The sequence below is a fragment of the Euprymna scolopes genome, chromosome 26, assembly GCF_053919585.1.
Source record: "Euprymna scolopes isolate OS-2025 chromosome 26, ASM5391958v1, whole genome shotgun sequence".
Classification (NCBI taxonomy): Eukaryota; Metazoa; Mollusca; class Cephalopoda; order Sepiida; family Sepiolidae; genus Euprymna; species Euprymna scolopes.
The window spans coordinates 51,543,564-51,561,122 of record NC_136507.1 but is presented as its reverse complement, the minus strand read 5'-3'; the positions used below and the strand labels follow the sequence as shown (position 1 = coordinate 51,561,122).

Sequence of the window (17,559 nt, the reverse complement as noted above, 5' to 3'; positions counted from 1 at the left end):
CAAGGCTAATGATGAGATTAAACAAGCTCTGTGAATTAATAGCCATAAACATATTCAGCCAAAGCAGATTCAAATTTCAACAATTGCTTTATTAGCCCCATCCCTCCCTAATAATGGTTACTTCTATTTAAAGGATAAAATAAAAATTGATTAATGAGGGATAGAAAACAGTCAAAAAGTTGATATTTTTTAAATTATAATTCAAACAATAAAAAGACAGAAAATAATGAATGTTGCATTTTTGGTTGTGTTGTGCCCTCAAATGTTAATTTACAGATAAGTTTGTTGTCATTATGTCATAAGGCCAATCAATAGGAACAATCCTGGTTTGTCTCAAGTGTTAATGCAAGTAGCAGTTATTACGATAATCTGGGAGATCAAAATCAGTTTTGTTTGTTTTTTTTATTTGACAGAGATGCATTTGCCAATTCATGTTTTCTTTTAAGTCAGGAGCACAAATGAATTGAAAACAGGAATTACTTTTTAATTGTGTCAAAATCACTTTCAGGTTTCAAAGTTTCACAACATAAACATAATTATGCCAGCTATTCTTCCCCAGTGTTTACTTCATGAGCATGCAACATTCAAAAGTGATTTTGTAGCCTTGGAAGTGTTGATTAGAAATAATTTCTCCCTTGAAGTAAACATTATTAAAAGTAAAAATATGGTTTATTTGCATTCCCAAACCAAAAAACAAACATGAATTTTTAAAATGCATCCTTGTCATATATAAAAAAAAAAAACGAAACACAAAAGATTTCAGATAAAGATCTTGAATCAGAATAAGTGATAGATTGTCTTTTCTGCTTAGTTGGTGAGAAAAAATAAAATTTATTGGAGTCAAATATATTATGGTAAAAAGACTTATAGAACAAAAACAATTTTGTTATAGAAATAATATAAAATGCAATAAAATTTTGCCAGTTTTCTTTTTCTAATCAATTTATAATCTTACCCCCCCCCGTTTTGATTGATTAAATAACAAAATTCCAGATTCAATTAAATCCATAATAGTTGCAGTTGGAACTTGTTATCCAAAAATGTTGCCTTTGTATATAAATACACAAATGATAGGGTATGTTGGGCCAGAATTATTTTTGTTTACCCAAAACAACCCCATTTTTCAAATGGAAAATCTATTTTTAAATTTAAGGCAGGACACCCAACTCAAGAAATATTACTCTTGTAATATTCACAATTGATATAGTAAAAAAAAAAAAAAAAATGTTGCAAGAAATTATCTTTTATTTACCCAAATTGAACCCACATTTTCCAAATTGCAAACCTATTTTTAAATTGAATTAAGGCAGGACATTTTTTTACTTCCCCCAATAAACCAAAGGGAAGTAATCTTATCAGACTTCGAGATATTTATTTGAACAATTTTTTTTTTTCTCATATCTTTCAGAGATGAACCAGTTTCTACTGCGGGATAAGAGGGATTTGAATACTGCATAGTATGAAATGTAGAAAGCTATTATAATAATAATAATATGGTATTTACTATTAATCTCTCTGACTTTCTTTGAGTGAATAGAAAGGGAGGGGTCCTCAATTTTTCCATTTTGTGAGTTACGGTCTAGAAAGGACAGGAGAGGGTAGCTTTTTTGTTGAAATCTCTAAAATCTGAAAGCCTATTTTCCATCTTCATTTTATTTTCAAAACTATGACATAATATTTTGAATTTTCAGTTTTTGTTGCTGGGGAGAGGGATAGGGATAGAATTCTTTGTGGGGAAATTGAGAAAATATTTACATTGATAGCCAAAGCAATTGCATCAGAATTAAAAAAAAAAAATTATGGAGGGGGGGGGGGCAAAATCCAGTAATCCATTGCTGCCATTTTACCAAAGAGGAGAGGGGGGTATCTGAGAGCAGCATTCAGTATTTTTTTTTTTTTTTAATTACAAAAGTTTAATTCCATTGTTTTGTTTTGTTTTCATACAGAAATTTAGAAATTCCCCACCCCATCTTAGTTTACTTTTCAACCTTGGAGAAAAAAAATTATAAAAGTTTGCTATGAGTAGAAGTGGAGTATCAAAGAGTTAGGATATATAGAATTGGTAATAAGATTAAGTTACCAAATGAGGGGGGAGGGTATATCTTGAGGCATACTGAAATTGTGATGTTAAAAAAAAAAAAAAAAATTTTTAAATCTGAAAAAAGAATTGGTGCAGTCATCCTGCTCTAATCTAACTTCTTGATCATGTGGGCAGTCCTCATTATAGAGAGTGAAGGGTGGGCAGGTAAAAAGATGAAATCTATTAACATGACCCAGTTATTGAGAAAAACGTGGGGGGGGGATACAAGAAGATATGAAAAAGTTTAGCAAAATATAAATGTTACTGATTCAGGTCAATAGAGAGAGGGAGTTAAAATCACAAAGGAAAAACCACAGAAAAGAAAAATGAAGAGATTTTATGACTGTGCTAGAATATCACAAAAATATTCCCATTTGACAAACATTGCAAGATTTCTATTGCTAAAAAAACATATTGGCTTTGATTGAAAAGTTTAATGATTTCTCTGCAACAGATTTGGCTGTAGTAAAGAAATCAAAATACTTAAAATCTTCAATACTTATTCAATCCTGAATTTATCATGTACATTAGTATCGTTTACATTATCACATACATTAAATATTTTAGAATTTAATTCTGTACAAAAAAATTGGAACTATTTACTGGACCTGCAACATTTATCTCCATCCATTATATAAATCTCAAAGTCGGTTTGTGCATGTTTGTGTGTCTGCTAAAAACCTTTGTCAGCCACATTGAACCAGGTTGAAACCGGTACTATCTGAAAAAGCAATATCTTGGATGCAGATGTGAAAATTATGAAAAAACATTAATTCTGTGGTGGTCAACTAGACTAAGGAAGGTCACTTGTGAGGCACAATTTTTGCAAGTCACGCACGCCTAATTCATTAAAACTAGGTTTATAACCCTTAATTTCAAGGTCATAAGTCATCGCAGTCCAATGGGCAAAAGCGTTTGCCAGTAACGTTTTTCCCTTCTTTTTCTCTGTTGTGTTTCAGGTTCGAGCTTGCCCACTGCGGCTAATATTTTCTTTTTGTGGTCACTCGCTTCTATTTTGATTGAAAGAAAAGTTGTTTTGATTCATTTATTTGGGGGAGATGGGGGGCAGGTCCAACACACAGACAACAAAAAGTAGGCAAGTTGTCACCTACTTCTTTTTTGGGGCAATTCTGTTCTTTTGTAGGGGGAAGGGGAGGGGGTCACTCTATATCGTTAATATAGCAGCTGTCCAAACCGAACTTTATACCCACACAGGCAACGCCAGGTATCCATGCTAGTATATAATATTTCAAAGTAGACTTGAAAAAAACGATTTAAAATGATCAACAATTTGTGAGAAGGATTATTTCTTAAATGAATGGCAAACATAAGTTTAGATAATTGATATAGTAAACACTACATCTTGCCATTTTAGGTAAAACACTAAATTCAATAGAAGTTATCATAGGTTGAAATTGAGATACAAGAAACATTTAGCCTATTTAATTGTCCATTGTATCAGTAATTGCAGTGAATGTTCATGAGATATCATATTGATATCCAGAAGAGTGATAGTAAATGTCATCCATAAACCAAAATAATTGTTGATGTAATAATCTTGAATAACAAATTATAGATTTTGAATAAAAAAAAAAAGTGTCAACTTAACAAATTTAGAAAAAAAAATTTTAATGCATGAATGAAGGAAATAAATGTTGCAAATGCTTACCTCCTCCCAACTCTCCTAATACAGAGATTGTTTTAATTCTTGTCATGGATAAAATCAATATTTTTTTGTCATATTGCATGAACATTTCCATCAGGTAAACTCAAAAAAATGTCATTGTAAATTCATTATTCTATCATTATTTCTTAATATTTTATAAGCTAGAGTTATTTAAACCTGATCAAACAATTTATTGCAATAATTTACAAGAAAAAAAAACTAATCATTTTAGATTTTGAAATTTGTTGCAAATAAATTTTCAGAGATATTAACAAATAATTTCATATTTAGAAATTACATTTATTATTTCATAAGTCTCAATTAATTTAGACCTCATTATTCTCTCAAGTAGTTAAATCTAAGGAGTCTAACTTATTTTTACAATTGAAATCATTTTATTTTATTTCTTTTACAAGTTTAATAATTTTTCTTTGTATGCCTTCTGATTTTTTTATACTCCAATTCCCATGTCTAGCATCTAGTGGCCAGGATTACGTATATTCTATGCGAGTCTTGTTATAAAAATAATATTTTTCAAAAACAAAAATATACAAATTTTAATGAGTGAGGACAAACCTATGAGATACTCTTCTATCAAACTTCCTAAATAAATATTATATTTGTATTAAATTTTGAAATTCAATTTATAATCATCCAACCAATTCAACAAAATTAGAGATTGAGATGAATCTCTAAAATATTTTTCCCAAATCCCATTCCTCAATTACCAATGAATGTCAGTTAAAAAATGGTGATCTTAGAAAACATGTGAATATAAAATAATTTTATACGAAAAAATATTAAATATAAAAGGAAGAGATAACAAAATTATTTCCTTCTCGAAAATGAAATGTAATTTGGAATTCAATTACTTTGGTTTATAGAAATTTATTATGAGAAGCAAAGAGAATATTTTTCTTTCTTTTCTTTTTTTTTAAAAGGAAACAATATTTGTTTTTGTTTAGTAAGGAATAAAGATAAGAAAAATCAGCGCAGAAATTAAAAATTGATAATTCATCAGAATTTTAAAGATATTTACTTTTATCTACATTTTATTTCACTCATTTCTTTTTAAGGAGGAGGAGATGATTGATCATCACATTTCTAAATGCTTCATCTCATGAAGGACACTATTCCGCACTGCACCATTATTGCAAAAAGTTTTATTAAATAGTTACTGATTATTGAGCAGGGTTAAACATTAATTCGCTATATCGTTGGTTTGTAAATGACTGTGGAAGATCAGATTTTATAAAATTAAACCCAAGGAATTTCCAGAGTTATGGAAATATATTTTTTTGCTCACTACTTGAATGGTTGAGGATAGTTTTAATAATCAAACAGCACAGAGGATCAAACTAAATTAGCTCTTTTATAAGCTTACATTACGATTGGAAGGAACATATATTTTAGAAAGAGTCTTTTGAGTAATATTTAAAATGATTTTAACCGAATTTTTCATTAGATGTTGTTAAAGTTTCTTAAAATATTATGAAATTTTTAGAAAAAAGAAAAACTGTAAAAAGTGATTTTTTTTATTTCTGGAATTTAAAAAATGGAAAAGAAAATTTCTATGATAAATCATAAAAAATTATCATAATATCGACAAAGGACCACAAAGAAAAATTAAGACTATAACTCAGTCTTTTGAAATAATACCTATGCTTTTGTTTTTTTAATGTTATTCATTGCACAAACTTCTAATCAATGCTCAAATGATAAAAATTTTAACAGTATTTCTATCATCGCATAAAATATTTTATTCTACTTTTAACAAGAAATTTACAGACTTTTATTAAACAAATAAGATTAAAAAAAAACTATTTAGTTGTGAGTTTATCTTCACATTGTTAATAGTGGTATCAAAGTTAGTAACATTAATATTATCAACTTACCAAACTAATGATTAAAATAATCTACATGTATTAAAACCTCCTCTATAAAATTGAATTAGAAATGATTAATGTTTTTTCAAACTGGAATTTTATAATATATGTATTATATTTTTATTTGAAAAAGAATATATAAGAAAATTTATCAATTTATAGCGGCAATTTAATCCATCAAATACTTCTTTTACAGAAAAAGGATTCTTTTGGTGCTGTAATATGTCAGATTACTTCCCTTGAATGAGAATTCTTTAGTATCTAGGCTTTTTATCTGCTATTGTAAAATAAAGCTTCAAGCAATATTATGTTCTTATGTTGTTGTTTTAACTGTATATTAAATGGTAAAGTTATTTACATACCAGGACTTGAATATTTGCCACAATATTTTACTTATAAAATTTGAAATCTAAAGAAAGTTGACCATCTTCAAGTTTTTTGTTTTTTTTTAATTCTTAATTAGTTATAGTTTGTTCCTTTTAAAGCAGATTAATGCCATTCGGATGAGTTAATGTGGAAACATTGCCTATACAGTTTTCTTAATACAATCCAATATTTTACCTCATAACTGTGTGTGGGGGTGAGGTGTGTACTAAATACCTTTCTCTATACTGTTGATGTCTAAATGACTGTAGTAGATCAGATATGAATAATTAAGATAAAAGCAATATGGCTAATTTGTTATTCTTTTTAACGCAAATGCTTTCATTGCTTGAATAAAATAAAAAAAGATTTTAATTCCCTGACAACATTTCAAGCAGTAGAAACAAGAGAGGACAAAACAAAAGTGTGGTCCATGAATTATCGATGATTTTGAAAATAAAAATGTCTGGCTTTAATTGTGGGGCTTTTCTAAAAAGATACGTAAAAGGAGACAAAAGTTAATCCATTTTAATAGAATTGGATCTGGAATAAGAATTGATAGGAAGTTTCTTCAGACACTTTAGATACATAAAACTTAATAAATTATTTTATTTATGAAGTGAGCATATTCAAAAGTTGGCATACACACACACAATTATTTGCTATAATAATTAAAAATATATAATAGCAAAATACAATCCGAGAGGTCATTAGTATGAACATATCAGAAGAAATCGATGAATTAATTGCTTTATTTATATGTCATGTCTATAATATTAGCAACATATTCTCATATACATGTGTGAAAGAGAAAGATTGAAATGCTATGGTCACCAATATGAACAGTTTGAGTGAACCCCAATGTGATTTTAAGACAAATATTGTAATTGTGGAAGGTGGGGATGGCGGTATTTGTACAAAAAAAAAAAAAAAATGCTTGTCTCTCTACAAACATGATTTTCCTTCAATTCCATATTTTTTAATCAAATAAACACAAGAGAGAACTTTTGAGTTCAATAGTTTTTGTGATCAAAGAAAGAATGATTTGACCTGAAGCATTAACACAAAAAAATGTCATACCAAGTTAAAGAGGAGACAGGGGACGGAGTAAAAACTTAAATCACAGAAAATACCATGAAATGGCCAAACTGACTATTGCTTTGAGGATTTTTGCTTTTGTTATTTTTCGTTTTGTAAAAGATGATCACACATAACGAGGATGCCCCAAGAATTAAAGAAGGGAAATTAAGAGAGGAGGGGGAGAACCATGAACATAAAACATCAATCGTTCCTTTCATCCTTTCATATGGAGAGGATGGGGGCAAAAAGATGATTCGCAGAATGTTCTGGTCCTTTTACAATAATTTCAGAGCGTACCATTTTTTCTTTTTAGTTATTTCATTTCTTTTTCTATCGTCATGGAAGTTGACATTCTCATAGATTTCCGAAGATCTCAGGACAAAGACAATCACTTTGTTCAAAATGAACAGACGGATTCCTCCAATATACTTTCACGGAAAAGAGATAAACAAGTCTTTTTTTGTGGGTTTCTTCTTTTGCTAAGTTTAAACAAATTTCTTGCTAGATAAAAAAAAATTAAAAACAGCAACAAATGACTTAGTAGATACAGTCAAAAGATATCTTTTAGAAATAGTTCTGGATAGAAAATTTTCGAATTCCAATTATCTTTTTTAAGATAAAAAAAAAAAAATCATTTTAAAGATTTGTGTTATTTTTCGTTTTTCAAATACAATCCATCTTAAATTTCTTTTTAATAATCACTTATTTCATTTGCAAGGACAGATAACTCTTCACAATCATACTCCTTTCTCATAGGCTAAACGTCAATAATAAACAAAGGGATGAATGGAGTGGTTTTGGAAAGGATAAGTCCTGAATGAACATACATACAAATGACCATCGTGATTGGTCACTAACGATGAAGAAATTGGGTGCATGGGAGACATGAGATCTACTCTCAGGTTAATTCTGATACTGTAATACACAAAAGGAAACAAAAATGTCTAAGTTGTTCTCCAGCAACATTGATTTTTTTTTTAATGTAGAGTTGTGGTGTTTGGCCGAGGTAACAAAAACGGTCAGCCATCCCTAAGGTGAAGTGGTCAACACCAACTGGCCACAAATGAGAAATCTTTGAACATTAATTGGTCATCAGCTGTCAGCGGTCGATTGTCTTTGGAGGGGGTCAAGATGGCCTTTTCTGAAGTAAATTCTTCATCAAAGTTGCTCACGTCTTCAAGATGTTTCTGAAAAATGAAAAGAAAAAAAATGTCAATAAATTTTGAAATTGTTACAAAGAGATGGTAAATTCTTTACAATCAGACTACTAAGAAAAAGAAAAAAATTTTTTTTTTTTTTTTAAAAGAAGTCATTTCTGTGTGGGGCTGCACACTAATAGGCATAAACTCTTAAAATCTCACAGTATTTTGATAGCAAACAGTTTTTTTTTTTTAATTAAAAATATATTTGATTATAGATGTCTCCATCTTGTTTGCCTTTGCGTCGAACTATGACGGTTAAAAGCATTCACAAAGCATTGATAAAATTATACTAAATTTAGCATGAAAATTGTCATATATATATACACACACACACCTACATTGAGGGTTTTATTTTCTCACTTTGACATTGATATTAAAAGCCTACTTTTTCTATTTAAGAATTATTAAAACAAACTTCTTAATATACCCAGTCATGGATATGCAAGTAACTTCATAAAGGTTAACTAATTTGCATAGTTCTTTGAAAAACGAGTGTTCATTAATTAATATATTCATTTTTTATAGTTTCTTATTGGATGATTCGTTTCATTTGACTTATGCTCAGTTCTATTTATGCATAGTTTCCACATTGTGTATTATTACATAGCATTTAGGATGAAAAATTTATAGCAAATGCATGTGTGTGTGTGTGTGTGTGCATATATAAGTGATCTTGTCTGTGTGCATGTGGATCTACCAAACTTCTGAGTTTTTGGTCTACAGACTTAAAACTTGATATATAGGTTATTCAGACAAATAGTTGCTATGGGGTCAAAATTGAAAGAAAAAAGTTGACCTCCACAAAAGTAAGTCTACTAAATCTGTGACCAATGCCCAAATATACATTTGTAGTTTAAGTCGCTTAATTTTTAGCCTTTCTCATCCATCAGTTGATAGCTCAAACAGTACTGACTAAGGCAAGAACCCTTAATGTTTTCATTTCAATTCTAGCTGATAGCACCAAAGTCTTTTTGTTTTTTACCTTTGAAATCATTACCATACTAGCAGAGATAGCCGGTGTTGCCTGGGCTGTGTTTGAATACATCTAATATACTTACGATAGTTAGCCAGCTTTACCTGGAAATCTTTACTTTCATCCCCTCCCCTCGTCCTCCTTTTTAAACTTGTCAACTTTTAAAAAAATTTTTTTTTTAATTTTTTTTTTTTTTAGTAATATAATTTTGAAAGTTTAATTGATAAGCTTTAAGAATATGTCACCTTTCATGTAATATTGAATTTGGATAAAAACTTGAAACGAGTTTTCAACAAAACAAAAAGTTATTTATTTTATTTTACCCCTTCAGTCATATGACCCTTTAAACAATATATTTTGAATTTTGGATATATTATCTTGGAATGTGGAAATCTGTTAAAATTTATATTTTTGTACTGGTACAGTTTTTGAACCAGACAAAGTAAAAACATGTATCTCTCAAATAACAAAGAGATTTTTATACAATGTACAGAATTCGATTTTTGAAGCAAATGCATTAATTATAAAATATTTACAATGAAAGTTTCTATAACTTAGTGCGTTAATATTTTTTTTTTTTTTTTAAGTAAAAATAAGTTATTTGAAGATAGTGGAATTCATTTTTCTCTAAAACTTTTTGTGACTGAAATAATATTTAGGCGGTCAAATACGAATTGTTGATGATATTTACTTTAGTTAAAGTCAAGTTTAACAACATTCAATTCATAGGAGTGAGACTAAAAGTTGCACTAGTGAATTAAAAAAAGATTTTTTTTTTTTTTTTATATAGTTTCAAGATTTTGTTTTGCTGTTTTTATTGAACAAAGAAAATTGATTTCTTACCACAATTGGAACAAATGGAGGTTTAATCTTTTTCATCAGAAGGTCATCCCAATTGACAGTCTGTAAAACAAAAATTAAATAAGTCACATATTTATGGGTTAGTTTAAATCATGTTAGGTAGACTTTAATATTTAATTTACTCTTTTTCTCTATATATGCGAAACAAGCTGAACCAAATATATGCATTCTGCTTAAATTTGTTTTTTTACCGCAGAAAGATTCATATGGAGTTTTAGATAGTGTTTTGTTAAAGCACCTGTTGCGTATTGTTACGACCCGGAATGTCTAGGGGTAAAAGTCGTAACACAAAATATAAAAAAAATTATTTAAAAGAAATTAGGTTTCCCGGGTTTTTAGATACGGGAGGGATATATCCATTTTCTCGAAAGACATTTATAAACACAAGACAGGGAAAACACGTCCAAGTAACAATACCGAGGCCAATGGAAAAATTAACACAATTTTATTTACATATATAAAATATATTGTAACGAAAGTAAAAGAGAATGTGTAACTGGATGAACAAACAAACTTGAAATAGATTCGAGAGAGAATTTCCGCATAAAAGAAATAAACAGTTCATATCCTGTCGTCTGCTTGTAACTCCAAAATGGAAGGACATTCTTTTTGTGTTTTTGTTTTTGTTATTGTTTTCATATATGAGAGAGAGATATAGAGAGAAAAATAAACAATAGACTCACTCAGCGTCGGGTTTTAAATATTTCTATCGCATTCCTTTCTTTTTAAACAATTTCATTCCTTCGTCTATATTGAATACATCGTCATTCCTCATTATCGCCTTTTTTTTTGTTTCCTCTGTCGTCAAAATATATCGTTCATTTCTTCGCTGTCGTTAGCATTACAAATGTCGTCACCATCGCCAACACTGTCGCTTCCCTAACCCTCCTCCTCGGCTGCTATGTCGTCACTGTCTCGCCACCCTGCGCCGCTCCTTTCCCTCTCTCTAATAGTATACCTTTCTCTCTCTCTTTGGCATCCCCTCTCTCACTGTATGTACCTGCATCTCTCTCGCGCCACTCGCTCAATAATACGCGAGGCGGATGCCTGCGGCTTTCCCTCTCTCTAGTTTCATATCTTCTCTCTCCCCCTCTCTCTTTCTTTACAGTTTATAGGCATCCCCTCGCTGTATTTTCGTATGTTCTCTCTCTCTCTCTCTCTCTCTTTTCTTTTTCCGGATGTTTACAAATTCACTGAGAGCAGACGACAGTATAAAACGCGATAAAACAGATTTTTCTCTCTCGATCCCTTTTTTTTTTTTTTTTTTTATAATATTAAAAGTAATTATTGTCTCAAATTGTATATTTTTTCCACATATTTGTAACAGTATATAGGCTGCCGCCATAAGTGCATACGTCCAGAGGTTTTTAGAGAGTTTTGCTTCAATGAGTAGGCATCTTGCCATTTCAAAAAGTGTCCGCCACGCACGTTCAGCAGTCCCATTTTGGTGTGGCGATCTAGGAGCTGAAGTTTCATGCCTGATATGATGGTTAATTAGTAAAAGCTTAAAGTCTTTATTGGTGAATTCCGTACCGTTGTCAGAGCGAATACACTTGATTTTACCGTAGGGGGTCATGTCGGCTAGATATTTCTTAGTTGCTAGCAGGGTATCAGATTTGTTCTTTAAAAGGTAAACCATTATTAAACCTGAATGGTCATCTACGAAATTCAACACATATCTATAATGTTCTCTGGCCATCGGTTCTATGGGACCGTTCAAGTCACAATGCACCATTGATAGGATTTTTTTGGCCTTTTTGTCTGGTATCTTGTTTTGATAGTTTGTCATTTTCCCTTGCGTACAGACGTCGCAGTTGAAGGTTTTTGATGTTTGTATTTGCATTCCATCAACTACAGTGGGCAACTTTTTGATATCAGGAATATTGCAGGGTCCAAGAATTTTATGATCATGGCAGGTGGTTTTTTATGGGACTACGCTATTTAAATAATATAGTCTTCCATTTTCTTTAATGTCGAATACAGTTCCATTCGGGTATACCAGTTTTGATTTATTGGGGCTAAAGTTTATATTTGCACCTTGTTTTGTGGCAGCTTGTACAGAAAATATATTGTGTTTAAATTTTGGGATTAGAAGAGCGTTTTCTAGAATACAGAAACAGTTCACCTTTATTGTTCTTTAGCGAGATTTTCGCATTGCCTCTTTTCAAAACGATATTGATTCGACTCCCGTCAGCTAGTTCTACAAAATGATTTTGTGGCTTAAAGTTGGGATCAAAATTGATAAAATCAGATTCCTTTGTAATCACATGTGCCGTGGCCCCACAATCGACAAAAAAATTATTATTGTTTGTTGAAGCATCAAATGTACACGAAAATAAAAATATATGTTCGCTAACAGAGCTCTCTACATTTTTAATGTAGTCGCCATTTTGAGTCCTGTATCTACATTGGAATCTCTTGTGATTAGGTCGTCCACAATTATAGCAAATAATTTTTGTACTTTTCTTTGGAAAAAACTTGCTTTTGGCAAAGTTGCGCTTTTTATTCCTGGCATGGGTATAATTTAATTTTGGTGTTTTTATGTGTGTATTTTGAAATTTCATGATATTTGTGGATTCATTTTTTTTCTGTGATCATTTTTTCAGTTTCTTCGTAACTTCTGAGTGCTACCTTGAATTGGCTAAAAGTCATGGGTTTTTCTTTCTGGGTTATCACGGTGGTAAATAGCTTGAAATCACTTGGTAATCCCTTAAGGACCATGGAAATTAACAGACTGTCACTTATAACTTCACCAGACATTTTTAAAGAATTTGCAGTTGTCTCGGCTCTTATAATATAATCAGTAATAGTTTCGGCTTCCATTCGTTTTAGAGAGGTCAGTTCAGTGTATAAAGAAATAATTTTGGGTTTTCCTTTCGATAAATAATGCTCTCTCAATATGTTTAATGCTTTGCAGCCATCGTCCAGGGCTTCTCTCATTACCAGTGATAGACTTCAGTCATCTAAACACTGTATTAATTTCGCAAAGACAGTTGCGTTCTTTTCAATGAAGTCAGGGTCGTTTCTGTTTTCAGGTTGTGTTTAAAGTACTTTATGTAGCTTTTGGATTCATAGATATCCTAGAAATTTAACTTCCGACAATTCGAATTTTGATTCGGATCCATCGAAATAAAGACGCACGCTGGGCGCATAACCTCTAGAAGTGTAAGCCATTTTGAGTTTCAGAACAGTTTCAGATGGTTCGCTGTTACACACAAGTCCTGGGAGGTGACTTGTTTGTAGTAGACAGTTCCACAGAACAAAATATTCTTACCGTGTCGAAACCCGGGAAAAGAACATGTGAAATTGCTCCAGAAAAGGTTTAATATTTATGAAGCAATTCTGGTTTCTGATTGGTTGGTAGCAGAACGTGAATTAATTTGATTCGTCAGTTCTTAGCAGCATCGTTTATAAATAGAATCGTCCGACTGTGTGGGATCATACCCCATTAATCCCAAAATATTGCAACAGATAGGTTGCTTTACAAATGAACACGTATCTAAGGCAATGGTGAAAACTCTAGAGAAAGACTTTCAGTCTGTAGTGGAATGGGGACAAAAAATGGATGATAACATTCAATGCTGCGAAGACTAAGCTTGTTTCCTTTAATAATTATAAGAAACCTTCTCAACTATCAATAACTATGGCTGATGAGACATTACCTGAAAGTACTTCATTCGAACTCCTCGGCTTAACGTTCACAGGGAACATGAGCTGGAACAGATACATTCAGGGCATTGCCACAGCTGCTACGAGGTAGGGTGGGCTCCCTCTACTGTGCTAGAAAGTTACTTATGCCTGAATGTATCCTGTACCTCTACAAGGCCACCATTCACTCATGTATGGAGTATTGTTGTCACATTTGGGTTGGTGCATTCGCCATTAGGATCTCATTCCTAGACAGGGTTCAAAGGAGAGTCACCAACTTAATAGGTCATGAACTGTCAGCTAGGCTTCAGCCTCTCTCCCACCGATGAAATGTTGCATCCCTCTACCTGTTTCATAAGTATTTTAATGGTATATGCTCGGACGAACTACAAGCCCTTGACATAAATACCCCTGACAAACAGCAAACTCCCACCCCTACACAGTAGAGATCCCCAGATGCCAGAAAGACATATTCTAATAGTTTCTTGCCCAGAACTGCTAGACTTTGGAACTCTCTTCCAGATTCCTTCTTCCCCGACTGTACTGACATGCAGAAGTTCAAGTGTAATGCAAACAGACATCTTGCTGTTCAACTCCCTACATAGTATTCCTGCAATTATGTCCCAGATAGTAGCCCTCTACATGAAAGTGGCACCAATCCTTGTTTGGGTTAAAAAGCAAAAAAAAAAAAACGCAGTATATCAACACTTTTGAGAATATTTAATGCTGAATTCGATTATTAAAGTTTTATGCTTTGAAAATATTTAAGATTTTCAGGTATTTTTTTATGCTGTCAATGCTTTGCATGCAATTACTTTGTAAATCAATTTGTTTTGTAGACATTTATTTTGTAAATAAATAGATTAAGTGATTCTATTTAGCCAAGGTATAACTACTCAAGTTGACCTGTGAGTAATGGCAACTAAGTAGAGGCTTCATCACTAAACACAATTGCATCATAGCCAGAGTGGCTGAATGTAGAGAGGAAGATTTAGTTATTAGAATTAGAAAATAGGCAAAAAAAATGGTAAAAAGAGTTGAGAAAGATGAGGAGGTGGGGGAGAAGATCTTGCCCAAGTGTTTCCAGGACATTTTAGAACGAATTCTGTTTAATCCATTGGTGAGATCTTGACAGGTACTACTATTTTGTATCAGAACAGACGCAAGATTAATGGCAACTCAGTGATGACTATACAGTGGCGTTCAAAACTAAGGGACAAAATTTTAAAACCTAATATTTGTTAGAAATAACAACTGTGAAAAGCTGAAATTTTGACAACTGGTAGTCGTTATCATCCATAATAACATACTAAAATTTGTATAATTTGCAAAGGATAAAAAAAGAATTATAACATTTATTTATTTTCAAAATAGGAACGTCCAAAAGTAAGGGAAAAAAATTGAGAAAAACAATGTAAACAGCCAAAAACCCATAAAAATACTTGTACAATCAATATTTAGTAAATGAGCCCTTGCTCTCAATGACAGCTGCACGTCTTCAATTACAAGAATAAATCAGTACTTGACAATCGTCAATACTAATTTTAGACCATTCTTCTTGAAGCTTCACCCACAAATCCTCCGTATTAGTGGGGTTTCTTTCCATAACTTTCACTCCTAAGGTCTTCCAAAGATTTTCTATTGGATTTAAGTCAGGACTTTGTGATGGCCAATCCATAATTTCGAAATCTTGCTTGCTAAAATAACTCATTTCCACCTTTGCCTTGTGACATGAGGCATTATCTTGCATAAAGGTAGCCCTATCGAAACCTGAATTCTGTATGATTGGCACAACATGATCTTGAACAATGCTTTTATAGATTTGTGCATTTACATGAGTTTGTAACCGGACAAGAGGCGTTGTACCTTAGCTAGAAAACATTCCAAATACTATGACACTTCCGCCATCAAAATTGACAGTTTTCTTAGTACACTTTGCACTTAATCTTTCACCAATACGTCTCTTTACATTGTTTTTTCCATCATTTCCAAATAAATTAAACTTGCTTTCATCACTGAAAAATACTTTTGCTCAATTTTCATATCGAAATTACATACCTGTTTGCAAACTCTAGTATATTATTCTTCGAACTAACAAGTGTTTTCTTCCTTGGGGTTCGATTAAACAGCCCTATTTCTTGCAGCCATCTAGAAACCGTCTGTCTTGACACATTAACACATAAGTTACTATTCATAACCCTTTTAATTTCAGTGGAAGACTTAAAACGGTCCTTTAATAACATACGCTGCATTATTCGATCTTTTCTTGCCAAAGTTTTGCGAGTTCTGCCAGTTTTAAAAGCACTAACTATTTTGCCAATATCATTGTAGGATTTAACAACGCTGCCTACAACACTCTTGGAATGTTTCACTTTCTCTGAAATCTCTCTAATGGTGTGCTTTTCCTTGTGTTGCGTCACAATAGCTTATCTCACACAGTAATCAAGTTTTTGGCGTTTCGTCATGGTGCCGGCTGATGCAACGTTTACAAATGACTAAGACTAATTCTTTAGAGGAAATCAAAAAATTGGAATATAGCATACTATTTACATTGTTTTTCTCAATTTTGTCCATTACTTTTGGATGTTCCTATTTTGAAAATAAATAATTGTTATAATTCTTTTTCTATTCTTTGCAAATGATTCAAATTTTAGTATGTTGTTATGGATGATAACGATTACCAATTGTCAAAATTTCAGCTTTTCACAGTTGTTATTTCTAATAAACATTAGGTTTTAAAAATTTTGCCCCTTGGTTTTGGACGCCACTGTACTTTCAGTTATTTCTTTAGTATAGTTAGTATAGTATAGTATGGTGACCAACATACACTGTATAAAATGATTAAAAGTTATAGTAAAGGGGAGGTAATTCAGGCAGTCTTTAATAGCAAAATTTGGAAACCTTATTAGCAAACTGACTTTCAATCATAATAGATATTATAAAAGGACTTGTATATTTCAGATGTTAAAATTCAGAAATAGGCTAGCTTAGCATGATGTAATATAGAGTACAAAATTGTTTGAAATCTTGTGATTAAATAGAAATCAAAAAACATTATTTGAATCCGTTTTATTTAAACTATAGTTCTCATTACTGCTATTTTGCTGTTACACTTCATCTAATGAACCCACTGCCCATTTCAAATATATTGTTTATTCATAGTAACATTTTCCCCATAAACAAAGAATTTTAATATTTTATATATCAGATATATTTCTGGTTTTAGCACGTAGAAGGTTGCATTCTTTTGTTGCTCCATATAATTCAGGGGAATCGACTTGGATATGGTGTAAGGGAGATAAATCTTGAATATTCTGTGGCAACAATAGTTGAAATTAAATTTCATTTCATTGTCATAAAATGATCATTACTTAAGGATAGTCCTTAGAAAAAAAGGAAAGGAAAAAAAAACTTACTCTGAAAAATCCTTGTTTCTTTACATCTTCTGCATCTCTTTCACTTGATCCAAGGCGCCTTTCAGGATTTCTTCGTAATAACTAAATAAAGATAAAGAAAAATATTCAATAACATATTTTTACTTCTTTATAATCACCCAATCTTACCTACTTTTGTAGGTATCATTGTCATTTATTCCTTGGCAGCCGTGCTATCAGAATTAAGTGTTCTAATAGAGCATGTATAGGCATGTGTGGAAAATCAGCAGAAGTTGTAGGATAGCTGACTTTCAAAGATATTAGCAGTAGTAGCCAAAATAAAGCATGTATGCGAATTAGAAAGTGTATGCAGGCTTGCATGAGAAGAAAAAGAAAAAAGGACACCACGTGGTCAGGAGAGAAGAA

At 31.6% G+C, this 17,559-nt stretch overlaps 1 protein-coding gene across 8 annotated transcripts in view; it reads right to left on the bottom strand.

The window, feature by feature from the left end:
- Positions 1-7,162: 7,162 nt before the first annotated feature.
- Positions 7,163-17,559, bottom strand: part of LOC145248037 (serine/threonine-protein kinase N2-like) — a 412,484-nt gene continuing 402,087 nt past the window's right edge. For all 8 annotated transcript variants that reach the window (XM_080109765.1, XM_080109767.1, XM_080109766.1 and 5 more), the window contains 3 exons: positions 17,176-17,256; positions 10,094-10,153; positions 7,163-8,262 (listed from right to left, as the gene is read on the bottom strand). In XM_080109765.1, the coding sequence (XP_079965891.1) occupies positions 8,119-8,262; positions 10,094-10,153; positions 17,176-17,256 (285 nt within the window). In that variant the 3' untranslated portion in view covers positions 7,163-8,118. The remainder of the gene's footprint in view (positions 8,263-10,093; positions 10,154-17,175; positions 17,257-17,559) is intronic.